This window comes from Chaetodon auriga, chromosome 23, assembly GCF_051107435.1.
Source record: "Chaetodon auriga isolate fChaAug3 chromosome 23, fChaAug3.hap1, whole genome shotgun sequence".
Lineage (NCBI taxonomy): Eukaryota > Metazoa > Chordata > Actinopteri > Chaetodontiformes > Chaetodontidae > Chaetodon > Chaetodon auriga.
The window spans coordinates 6,229,321-6,242,321 of NC_135096.1; the positions used below are offsets into that span (position 1 = coordinate 6,229,321).

Here is a 13,001-nt window from a genome sequence, read left to right on the forward strand (position 1 = left end):
CTGTCTAACCCAGATAAACAGTTCATCGTTATTGAGTGGATGCTTCTGACACAGGGGTGGGGGCGGCCCTCTCACGAGGACTTTCTTTTCCTGTCGTCTCTCTCCTGCAGAATGGAATCATGACGCCATCCTGTCTGAGAGTCAGGTCATCGCCGCTCTCTGTTGGGAGATTGAAGAGGTGGTCCGGCAGGCGCAGCAGCTGCACCCACACCCAGGTAACAGACCAAAGCACAGATTGGCGATTTTGATGACGAAATTATTGAAATGAATTGGTGAAGGTCGACGGGGGGGACAACAGTTTAAAACTGTGACAGGTTTAACAACAGTTTCTACGGTTTCTGTGTTTGAGGACAAAACAGTACTCATGAAAGCTAATGAAATCATTACTCCTGAGGGCTAAAGGAATACACAGTTCAACAGATTTATGGCTCCGCACTGCGGAGGGCTTTCCTGTATGTTTTAAGACCGTCTTGCCAGGCGAAACAAAATTCTTCCAAACTGGTAGAACGCCATTTCCTTTCTACTTTCTGTGAAGTTTGCTTTAATTTGTGGCTTTGGGGGGGGTATACCATGGAGCTAACCTCCTCCTTCTTTTTTAGAAGGGCAACAGAGTCAAGTGTCATACGCAATGAACCTGTTGCACCATCAACGAGGTAGTCCATTTGGGAGCGACTAAAGTTAGCATAGGAGTCCTCTGTTGTATTGAGACGTGGCATTGAATTCAATGCTGATGGTTTCATATCCTTAAATTTAGCTACAGCGCTATCAGACAGGAGTCTGGAATAGGAATTTTTAGACCGGCGGGTAGTCTGGTAATATGAATTCAAAAGTTCTTCAATTTCAATGCCATATGTCAGAACAAGGTCGAGGGTGTGGTTAAAACAGTGAGTCGGTTCGTGTACATTCTGACCAAAGCCAACTGAGTCTAATACTGAGATAAACGCAGCGCTAAGGCTGTCATCATCAATGTCGACATGTAAATAATTACTTCATCTGTTTTAAGGACTAAACCTGATAAAAACTCGGAGGACGCAGATATAAGTTTGGAATAAGAACCAGGAGAGCAATGAGGAATCGAGGAATGTGAGTATTAATATGACTCAGAGGAGTAGCTTCATTTAGGCTTCATGACACAGCCAGGTTTTATCAGTCAGGCAAAATAAATCAATATTATTGTCTGGTATTAACTCATTTACTAAAACGGCTTCAGAGGACAGAGATCTGATGTTAAGGAGCCCACGTTTAATTCTCCTGTCTTGGTGTTCTGCTGTAGTGGTTGTTTTAATTTTCATTTGATTTTGTGTTTTGTTTTCACTACTTTTGAGTGCGCCTTTTTGTTTTTTCTGATTGTGTCAATAAATTATTATTGCACACGTTTCTGACTCTCTGGTCTGCACACTTACTAAGCGCAAGCTTAACAGGTGAGGCTTCGGATTTCTTCTCGGACTTTCTTTTGTTGCAGCAGCGGGTTGAACATACACAGGAACAGAAAATTTATACAATCAGGAAGAATAAGGTTGAAAATAAAACTAAGAGACAAAAATGTTCTTAAAAATGTAACTAAGTATATAAACATTGAATAATAGCAGTTGTTTGTTAAAAATATAACTAAGTATTAGGGGTGGGACTTTAACGCGTTAATTACGATTAATTAATTACAAAAAAAAAAAAAAAAAAAAAAAACCGCGTCAAAAAAATTAACGCGTTTAATCGCAGTTTGCACTGCAGACAACACGGAACGTTTGTAAGTGCATGAGTTCCTGGTCCACCGATCACACTGATGCACAAGACGCGTACGCCAAGTTCGGACTTACGAACTTGGCAGTTCGGATTTAGCAAGTTCGACCTGGGAGTACAGTCTCTCCAGGACGGGAGGACGCAGGACGGTCATTCTGCAATAGGGACGGCAGCGTACTTGATGACGTCACCATCGCAGCTCGTCTGCCGGTTATCTCCGAAAACTTTGGAACAAATTTTAAACTACGCGCTATCGTGATGAATCGACCACAGATTTTAAGTTTTAACATCCACTTTCTCACATAAAATAATCTTAAAACCACATTCCGTACTACTAAAACAGTAGTATTTCGAGACTTGTAACTTTACAGTTGTGAATCCTCTCCTCCGCTGTTGTTGCTACGAAATGCATTCTGGGATACGTGGCTGCCCCAAGTCCACACAAGTCACCACCCGATGCATCCTGGATAAAATGGGAGGGGCAAGAACACATCCGGGTATTTGACTGTACTTGGCGAGATGCGGACTTTTGAAGTGGAACAGTACTTGACACAAGTACAGAGAAGAACGCATCCTCCGCTACCGTTGCTACGAAATGCATTCTGGGATACGTGGCTGCCCCAAGTTCAAGATAAGAGCGTGGTTTTGTGCAAATTGTGCAAAAAAGAATTTGCCTACCACCGAAGTACATCAAGCCTGCGGTACCACCTGAATGCAAAGCATGTTGCAGCGAGCACAGAAACCGCCGGAGCTGTTACTGTTATACCATTAAACTGCGATTAATTGAGATTAATTAATCACAAAGCCTCTAATTAATTAGATTTTTTTTTTAATCGAGTCCCACCCCTACTAAGCATATATTGTGTAGGAGTGACATAATATAAGTGAAAGGAGTGACATTGACAGACTGTTTAAGATCCCTCTTTCAACACCACACAGAGAACAAGTCTGTGCCGGTGAGATGGACATATTATATATATATTTTATGTCTGGAAAGCACTTTATGGGTTCTGTGTGCAATGTAACTTCTTTTGATATGTACGTATTTGTATTTTGTGTATTTGAATAAAATGTCTTTCAGAATCTACATCTCTAAACATCCAAATGTTTGTGATATTTTTGCAGTTTTTCAGTCAAATCGCTAAAATGATCTTTCGCGTCTTTTCTTGAAACCCTCACAAAATATTTGAAAGCTGCATGAGAGGCAAATTCTCCTGATTGCGAAACAGAAATAATAATGAAACTGGAAACGCTGCGCAACATTCAGCTCCTTCTTTCGCAGCTTGGACAGACAAAGTGTTTCCAGTCAATGAATCAAACTGTAAATGTGCTCATATGTCACAAACGTTGTGGGGAAAAAATACAGTGACAAAGCGTCTCTCGTATGTCACCTTTCAGCTGGTCCGGATGTACCATTATTGTGGCAGAGGGGACAACTGTACAGTCACGCACTGCTATATCGTATTGTATAGCGCGAATTAGCAGTTGCTAATTACTTAACTGTGTTTTATCATGTAAAAGCAAGCGCTATCTGCGAATTAGCAGTTGCTAATTACTTAACTGTGTTTTATCATGTAAAAGCAAGCGCTAAATTTATCAGTGGGGATTGGTGGCCACATTGTTAGTGAATTTGCGTTGATATGACACGATGGACTCACCCGGAAGTTCAATCAATCAATCCAACTTTATTTGTATAGCACCTTTCAGACATAAAATGCAACACAAGGTGCTTGACAAAAGATAAAGTTACCTGCGTAAAGTTCATCTCAGTTTGAAATATTGGCGCTCGAAGATGTCAGGCGGTGTATTTCTACATTTAATTTGTGCATTTGGGCTCTTTCATGAAGGTGAGACACAGATGATATATTCATTTTATATAAGCCTGTGTTATTTATTAGTCTTTAACTGAAAGCACAGCTGTGTGACTCCTGTTTGTTCTTTGTTTACTGCAGTAATTACATGACCTTTTTGGCGTTTAATGCTTTTTCATTGGTTCATGTTTGCTGTTTTATATTCTGTTGTGCAAAGAAAACAAATAAGAATCCATCAGTGACTTTTTTCTTTCAGCTGTCACATGTCAAGACACTGGTGGAAAGAGTAAATCATCCTCAAGCAGTTTAATCAGAAGTGTTCAGATGATCAGATTATATGTGCAGTGACATGCAAAGGTTTGGACACGCTGGTCAAAATGTCTGTGACTGTGAAGAACAAAGTGAGTGAAAGACTGTGAGGGTCTCTGCAAAAGCTTCAGCTTGATCCTCTTGAGGTGGTCCACTGTGGGTTTTGAGATGTGTTCAGGATCATTGTCCTGTTGTAGAAGCCTTCCTTTGACGAGGATGCGTCATCATTAATGTCATGCCTTTCAGAGATCAGTCCATCTCCTGGTCACTTAACTTTACACAGTAACAGAAAGTTTGACCAGGGGTGCTGAAACTCATTCATGCAATTGTAAAGGTAAAATAATATTTCCACTGTGCTTCTATTTGACCACTAGCACACACACACAGCTGAAGGTTAACCTCTGAAACCATCTTTTCCTGCAGGTCTAACAGCTCTGGTACAAACTCAGCAGACTGTGATGGCAGCAGTGGGACGTGAAGTCTGCTTAAGCTGTTGGCTGACTCAACTTAAAGATGTTCTTCAGGTCACCTGGCAGAAACATTTACCTGATGGAGGCAAGAATGTTTGTACTTTCGACAAGTACTTTGGTCAGAGAGTGAATCCTGACTTCAGAGATAAAGTGACGTTTAAAGCTGCTGGACTGCAGAACAGCTCCATAGTTATCAGGAACGTGACGGAGCTGGATGAAGGCTGCTATGACTGCTTGTTTAACACCGACCCTGATGGTGCTCTCACAGGTACAACCTGCCTCAGACTCTACGGTAAGAATCTGAACACAACATGAGAGACTTTTCCTTCATACATTCTGCCTTCATGCTCACCGCTCATGTCTTTTTGTTCATGTCACATTTTTAATATTTCTTCTTGGCAGAGCTGCATGAACCCATTCTTCATGTTAGAGAATCAAACTCTAGTGAAGAGGTAGTTGTGTCCTGCTCGGCCACAGGTCGACCTGCTCCCACGGTGACACTAAGAGTCCTGCAGAAAGACCTCCACCTCTCACCCTACAGCTCCGTCACAGTCCACAACAGCAACGGTACAGTGACTGTCACCACTGCAGCTGTGCTGTCAGGCTTCCATAACAGCAGCACACAGGTTGGATGTGCAGTGCGAGTGCTCTCTGGTCCTCAGATGGAGGCGTTTATGATGATTCCTGAGGTCAAACAGTCGTCTGATGAGGACTCTGGGCCTGATCACAGTGATTTCAGTAAGTTCACCTTCAGGTGGTCTCAAGTCAGTGTTTGATCTTGTAGAATGTTGAGTCCTCCAGATCAAGTTTTAATGAGGATTCTGAGTCCATGTCAGTAATTTTCCTCTTTTTTCACAGGTGTCACTTGGATCATTGTGTTTGCGTTCGTGTTCGTTGGTTGTGTTACAGCAGTCGTCTCAGTCCTGCTTCTACAAAAACAAAGGAAGAGGTCATTTTTTACCTTGAACTCAACATCTGTCTCATTGTAATACCAGTGGCTGACAGTCAATCATAATGACTGATTGAGATCTTTAAAGACAAACCATAAACAAAAAATTGAAAAACGTCTGTTCACACTGACTTTTCTTCATTTCTTCAGTGAGTCACACAGGGACTGTGAGGATGTCAAGACACCACAAAAACCAACTGAAGACGCTCATGAGTGAGACAGTTTATTCATTTTCACTTGCATACATTTTTTTCTAGTTGCTTTGGACTCATGAAATCGACTAACGTCTTGTTTTTATGTGCAGGACCGAAACCCCTTTAAAGCAGCAAGAGAACGAGCAGGTGAGACATCGGGTTTCTTCTGAGAAAAAAGACAGAAGGAACTCCCCAAAAGTGTCATCTAGGACTCCAAGACGTCAGCTGTTTGAACCAAAGTCGGCTGTTTAGTGCCAGAGATCAACCCGCAGGACTGTAGAGACTGGATGAAGACAGATATGGGACATTTGTGAAAGGAATGACCCTGACAGACTGTATAAGATCTGTCTTTCAACACCACACAGAGAACAAGTCTGTGCCAGTGAGACAGAAAAGGATCATGGACACATTTTTATTCTTTCTCACGTTTGATCAGTCTTATTGTTCACTCATAAACTTTAAATGTCGTGATGATCTGATGTTTGACACAGGTAAGTTTTCCTCTGCCGCATCTTGTGTCATCCAATCAAAATATCCTTCAAGTCTCGTGTCACAAATGTTGACCTGAGGGGGAGGAGAATTGTGCTGCCTCTGACAACTACTTCAGTTGAAGGGGGTTAAGTTATGGAGTAAGGATGCAGCTGAGGGCAGATGAAGTATGTGCATTGTTTTTGGTGAATCATTGAGCCAGATTTAACAAAAAGTGAAAATCTTAACACTTTCATTGTGTAACTTATTTTTTATGTCTTGAAATCTCTTTCTGATCTCTATGTGGAAAGTGATTGCCTTTGATATAAATGTATTTTTATTTTGTACATGCATTTTAATAAAATGCCAGTTTTCAGAATCTACAACATCCAAATGATTCTTATTGTATTTTTTGCAGTTTTTCAGTGAAAAAAGCCTCTTTCAGTGTCCTTAGAGGTCAGATAACAGTTTGATTATTCTTTGTTTATTAGTCCATAGCTTCTTCCTGATTGGTCCGGATGCACCATTACTGTGGCAGAGGGGACAACAGGCTTCACGCGCTGTCTGTGTCGCATTTTTAAACAGCTAATGGGCAGTTGCTGATTAATTAACAGGGTTTTATCATTTCAAAATAAAAGCTTTATTTATTTGTCTGGATTGGTCGCCGCACTGTTGGTGAATCTGTGTTGATTACTGTGTTTATTAATCTTTAACTGAAAGCACAGCTGTGTGACTCCTGTTTGTTCTTTGTGTACTGCAGTAATTACATGACCTTTCTGGCGTTTAATGCTTTTTCATTGGTTCATGTTTGCTGTTTAATATTCTGTTTTGCAAAGAAAATAAATAAGAATTCATCACTGACTTTTTCTTTCAGCTGTCACATGTCAAGACACTGGTGGAAAGAATAAGTCATCCTCAAGCAGTTTAAAGTATTGAGATGATCAGATGATGTGTGCAGTGACATGCAATGGTTTGGACACGCTGGTCAAAATGTCTGTGACTGTGAAGAACAAAGTGAGTGAAAGACTGTGAGGGTCTCTGCAAAACCTTCAGCTTGATCCTCTTGAGGTGGTCCACTGTGGGTTTTGAGATGTGTTCAGGATCACTGTCCTGTTGTAGAAGCCTTCCTGTTTTCATCTTCAGCTTTTTTACAGACGGTGTGATGTTTGTATCGAGAATGTGCTGATATTTAACACTTTGGCCTCTTTTCCTCGTTTTACAAGAAGCTCCTCTAAATACAACAGTGGTTGTTCAACAAATACCATAAAAGTATTCAATATTATTCCTGTTTCATGCTTAAATGTTACATATATATATTAAATTCAGTATTAACAGTAAACCTCTCTGCTGGATAAACATGAACATGCAACAGTGTTTGAGAGCAAGCTTTCTTTGGCAGGAGTCACAATCAGACAGTCAGATACTCTTGTTCATGCTTTTGCCTTTTTCCTTCCTGTAGTTACACCACACGGCCACTGGAGGTCTCCCGTTAACCACAAACCTCTGTGGGGGCGTTAACGCAGGATTTTAGAGAAGTTCAGCAGGAGCCCTGAGATTTGTCTTGTTACTGAACATTTATCTTCCAGTTTTGGAGCCTGTTGGCGGAAGGGATGACAGTCTGCATCAAAGATGTTCCAGCATACTGTCATACATTTGTTTTGTGTGCTGGGAGTCATTCAGAGAGGTGAGAAAGAGACGATACAAACATTTAAATCAGCCTGTTTAATTTATTGGTCTTAAAACTGAAAGCAGAGATGTGTGTTCCTGTTTCCTGCTTTGTTCGATTCACCGCTTAAAACGTAGTTTGCATTGGTCTGAGCTTCAGTTCATGTGCTTTATGACCTGTTTTGCAACGAATAAAAAACTCAGCATGTCAGACTTGTACTTGTGTGTTCTTGTCCATGAAATATCAACCACACTGAACCTCATGTCCTGCAGGTCTAACAGCTCTGGTACAAACTCAGCAGACTGTGATGGCAGCTGAAGGAGAAGAAGCTCATTTCAGCTGTTGGCTGACTCAACCTAAAGATGTTCTTCAGGTCACCTGGCAGAAATGTTTACCTGATGGAGAGAAGAATGTCTGTTCTTTCAACAAGTACTTTGGTCAAAAAGTGAATCCTGACTTCAGAGATAAAGTCAAGTTTAAAGCTGCTGGACTGCAGAACAGCTCCATAGTTATCAGGAACGTGACGGAGCTGGATGAAGGCTGCTATCACTGCTTGTTCAACACCGACCCTGCTGGTGCTCTCACAGGTACAACCTGCCTCAGACTCTATGGTAAGAACCTGAACACAACATGAGAGACTTTTCCTTCATTCATTCTGCCTTCATGCTCACCGCTCATGGCTTTTTGTTCATGTCACATATTTAATATTTCTTCTTGGCAGAGCTGCATGAACCCATTCTTCACGTTAGAGAATCAAACTCTAGTGAAGAGGTAGTTGTGTCCTGCTCGGCCACAGGTCGACCTGCTCCCACGGTGACACTAAGAGTCCTGCAGAAAGACCTCCACCTCTCACCCTCCAGCTCCGTCACCGTCACCAACAGCAACGGTACAGTGACTGTCACCACTGCAGCTGTGCTGTCAGGCTTCCATGACAGCAGCACACAGGTTGGATGTGCAGCGCGAGTGCTCTCTGGTCCTCAGATGGAGGCCTTTATGATGATTCCTGAGGTCAAACGGTCATCTGCTGATGGTCGAGAAACACTTCCAAAGCCACACATTTATAGATTCATGGTTTCTTTGTGGCTCATGTCTTTTGTTCTTTCACATATCAGGTTTTAAAGTCCATTTCAGTAATTTTCCTCTTTTTTCACAGGTGTCACTTTGATCATTGTGTGTGTGTTCGTTGTCTTCACCTTTGGTTGTGTTACAGCAATCGTCTCAGTCCTTCTTGTACAGAAACAAAGAAACGGTTCATTTTAACCTTGAACTGAACACCTGTCTCATTGTTATACCAGTGACTCACAGTCAATAGTACAGAGATCGAGTCTGCCAGTGAGATCGAAAAGGTTCATGGACACATTTTTATTCTTTTCACATATTCCCATATAAACTTTAAACGTAGTGATGTTCTTACCTTTGACACAGAGAAGATTTCCTCGACTGCATGTTCTGCCATCAAATAATCATATTCTTCAAGTCTCATGTCACAAATGTTGACCTGAGGGGGAGGAGAATTGTGCTGCCTACAATAACTGCTTTGGTCAAAGGGTGATTGTTAAATTTTGGAGTAAGGATGCAGCTGAGGGCAGATGAAGTATGTGCAGTGTTTTGGTAAATCTCAGAGCCAGATTGAACAAGAAGTGGAAATCTTAAAACTTTCACATGTAAATTACTATTTTTTTAATGTATTTTTATTTTGTACATGCATTTTAATAAAATACCACTTTTAAGAATCTACGCCTCTAAACATCCAAATGGTTCTTATTATATTTTTTTTGCAGTTTTTCAGTGAAATCAGGAAAATGTTGTTTTGCGTCTTTTTTGTAATCCCTCTCAGTATATTTGAAGGTTTTAGAGTCAGATATCAGCCTGTGATCAGACACTGTGCTGATTTATTATCAGGAGCAAAACAAACCTTCATACCACGTGTAATAATACTTCAACGTACTCACAACACTTCAACACAGGTCGGCTGTAATTTAGAACCACCTCCTCCACTGTCACATGACCTGTTTTTTCCTGTTTGTATTTTCTCTGGAGGACCATCAATATCAGTAATAATGTTACTACTTAACCAAGAGTCCCTGAATCCATGAATATCTATCCATGTAATAATATTCAACCACGTCAGTGTCTCATCTGTCACCTGTCAGGTAGAAATATTCTGTTTTATTCAATTCTTGTAGTTTTTCTTTTTTAATCCTGTAAACACAAAGATTTATTTCACAAAAATTGTAATTGCTCGTGTAAAAAATCCTCATCAATGTCCTGAGAGGTCAAATAACAGTCGATTATTCATTTGTGTATTAGTCCATAGCTTCTTCCTGATTGGTCCGGATGCACCATTACTGTGGCAGAGGGGACAACAGGCTTCACGTGCTGTCTGTGTCGCATTTTAAACAGCTAATGAGCCGTTGTCGATTAATAAACAGGGTCATTTAAAAACAAGAGCCATGTTTATTTCTTGGAGTGGTCGCTACATTGTCGGTGAATGTGTGCTGATGTGACACGATGGACTCACCCAGAAGTTCCCCGCGTGCCGTGACAGCTTTCGCTTTTGTTACGTCAATGTTCGTGAAGATGGCGCGTGGTGCATTTCTCCATTTAATTTGTGCATTTGGACTCTTTCATGAAGGTGACTTGCAGTTGATACATGAAGTTTATGTGAGCCTGTGTGATTTATTTGTCTTTAATTGGGAGCACAGCTGTGTGACAAACAAATAAGAATCCATCACTGACTTTTTTTTTTTTTTTCTTTTTTTCTGCTGTCACATGTCAGGACTGTGTGGTAGAAAACCAGATGTTTAGCCTTCAGATTTACCAGATTTTTTAAATACTTGAACTAGAAAAGAATAAATCATCTACAAGCAGAAGTATTGAGATGATCAGATTATATGTGCAGTGACATGCAAAGGTTTGGACACGCTGGTCAAAATTTCTGTGACTGTGAAGAACAAAGTGAGTGAAAGACTGTGAGGGTCTCTGCAAAACCTTCAGCTTGATCCTCTTGAGGTGGTCCACTGTGGGTTTTGAGATGTGTTCAGGATCATTGTCCTGTTGTAGAAGCCTTCCTTTGACGAGGATGTGTCATCATTAATGTCATGCCTTTCAGAGATCAGTCCATCTTCTGGTCACTTAACTTTACACAATAACAGAAATTTTGACCAGGGGTGCTGAAACTCATTCATGCAATTGTAAAGGTAAAATGATATTTCCACTGTGCTTCTATTTGACCACTAGCACACACACTCAGCTGAAAGTTAACCTCTGAAACTGAATCTTTTCCTGCAGGTCTAACAGCTCTGGTACAAACTCAGCAGACTGTGATGGCAGCAACGGGACTCGAAGTCTGCTTAAGCTGTTGGCTGACTCAACCTAAAGATGTTCTTCAGGTCACCTGGCAGAAACATTTACCTGATGGAGAGAAGAATGTTTGTACTTTCAACAAGTACTTTGGTCAGAGAGTGAATCCTGACTTCAGAGATAAAGTGACGTTTTAAGCTGCTGGACTGCAGAACAGCTCCATCGTCATCAGGAACGTGACGGAGCTGGATGAAGGCTGCTATGACTGCTTGTTTAACACCGACCCTGATGGTGCTCTCACAGGTACAACCTGCCTCAGACTCTATGGTAAGAACCTGAACACAACATGAGAGACTTTTCCTTCATACATTCTGCCTTCATGCTCACCACTCATGGCTTTTTGTTCATGTCACATTTTTTTAATATTTCTTCTTGGCAGAGCTGCATGAACCCATTCTTCATGTTAGAGAATCAAACTCTAGTGAAGAGGTAGTTGTGTCCTGCTCGGCCACAGGTCGACCTGCTCCCAATGTGACACTAAGAGTCCTGCAGAAAGACCTCCACCTCTCACCCTCCAGCTCCGTCACAGTCCACAACAGCAACGGTACAGTGACTGTCACCACTGCAGCTGTGCTGTCAGGCTTCCATGACAACAGCACACAGGTTGGATGTGCAGTGCGAGTGCTCTCTGGTCCTCAGATGGAGGAGTTTATGATGATTCCTGAGGTCAAACGGTCGTCTGCTGAAGGTGAGAAACACTTCCAAAGCCACACATTTATAGATTCATGGTTTCTTTGGAGCTCATTACTTTTGTTTTTGTTTTCCAGGTGTTGATGAGGACTCTGGGCCTGATCACAGTGATTTCAGTAAGTTCACCTTCAGGTGGTCTCAAGTCAGTGTTTGATCTTGTTGAATGTTGAGTCCTCCAGATCAGGTTTTAATGAGGATTCTGAGTCCATGTCAGTAATTTTCCTCTTTTTTTCACAGGTGTCACTTGGATCATTGTGTGTGCGTTCGTCTCCGTCGTTGGTTGTGTTACAGCAGTCGTCTCAGTCCTGCTTGTACAAAACAAAAGAAACAGGTCATTTTTACCTTGAACTCAACATCTGTCTCATTGTAATACCAGTGGCTCACAGTCAATCATAATGACTGATTCAGATCTTTAAAGACAAACCATGACTGAATAACTCATAAATGTCTGTTCACACTGACTTTTCTTCACTTCTTCAATGTGTCACACAGGGACTCTGAGGACGTCAAGGCACCACAAAAACTAACTCAGGACACTGATGAGTGAGACAGTTTATTCATTTTCACTTATATGTATGTCTGTTTTGTTGCTTTGGACTCTTTAAATCAACTAACATCTTGTTTTTATCTGCGGGACCCCTTGAATTCACCAAGAGAACGAGCAAGTAATGTCTTTAGCAGTAGGTATTATTAGACCCTCGTCCTCGCCGCGGGAGCGGGATTCTTCTTTGAAACCAAGGGGCACTGGGAGGTCCTGGAAACCCGAAAGGAGTTGCAGTGATTTCTAGGGTTCACGAACTTCTATAGAGGGTTTGTCCAGGACTATAGTAAGATTGCCACCACGTTGACAATGCTAACTTCTTCCAAAGTGAAGTTTAGCTGGTCTGAGGCAGACAATTTTTTCCTCAAACTGAAGAAGCTTTTCACTTAAGTTCCAGTTCAGGTACTGTCTAACCCAGATAAACAGTTCATCGTTATTGAGTGGATGCTTCTGACACAGGGGTGGGGGCGGCCCTCTCACGAGGACTTTCTTTTCCTGTCGTCTCTCTCCTGCAGAATGGAATCATGACGCCATCCTGTCTGAGAGTCAGGTCATCGCCGCTCTCTGTTGGGAGATTGAAGAGGTGGTCCGGCAGGCGCAGCAGCTGCACCCACACCCAGGTAACAGACCAAAGCACAGATTGGCGATTTTGATGACGAAATTATTGAAATGAATTGGTGAAGGTCGACGGGGGGGACAACAGTTTAAAACTGTGACAGGTTTAACAACAGTTTCTACGGTTTCTGTGTTTGAGGACAAAACAGTACTCATGAAAGCTAATGAAATCATTACTCCTGAGGGCT

The 13,001-nt window shown here is 41.6% G+C and overlaps 3 protein-coding genes across 3 annotated transcripts; all 3 read left to right on the forward strand.

Annotated features, from left to right (window-relative positions):
• The first annotated feature begins 3,529 nt into the window (after window positions 1-3,529).
• LOC143316122 (OX-2 membrane glycoprotein-like) lies at window positions 3,530-6,347 on the forward strand. Its single transcript, XM_076723858.1, has 6 exons — window positions 3,530-3,584; window positions 4,281-4,619; window positions 4,730-5,065; window positions 5,186-5,276; window positions 5,427-5,489; window positions 5,581-6,347. The coding sequence occupies exons 1-6, from the start codon at window positions 3,530-3,532 to the stop codon at window positions 5,720-5,722; spliced, it is 1,026 nt and encodes a 341-aa protein (XP_076579973.1). The 3' UTR covers window positions 5,723-6,347.
• Window positions 6,348-7,503: 1,156 nt separating this feature from the next.
• On the forward strand, window positions 7,504-9,330 carry LOC143316024 (nectin-4-like). Its single transcript, XM_076723697.1, has 4 exons — window positions 7,504-7,622; window positions 7,877-8,215; window positions 8,326-8,668; window positions 8,765-9,330. The coding sequence occupies exons 1-4, from the start codon at window positions 7,568-7,570 to the stop codon at window positions 8,862-8,864; spliced, it is 837 nt and encodes a 278-aa protein (XP_076579812.1). The 5' UTR covers window positions 7,504-7,567; the 3' UTR covers window positions 8,865-9,330.
• Window positions 9,331-10,184: 854 nt separating this feature from the next.
• On the forward strand, window positions 10,185-12,429 carry LOC143316228 (OX-2 membrane glycoprotein-like). Its single transcript, XM_076724063.1, is given in 6 exon segments — window positions 10,185-10,239; window positions 10,896-11,234; window positions 11,347-11,655; window positions 11,735-11,773; window positions 11,895-11,988; window positions 12,138-12,429. Coding segments are annotated over 6 exon segments (903 nt in total). The 3' UTR covers window positions 12,205-12,429.
• Window positions 12,430-13,001: the final 572 nt, after the last annotated feature.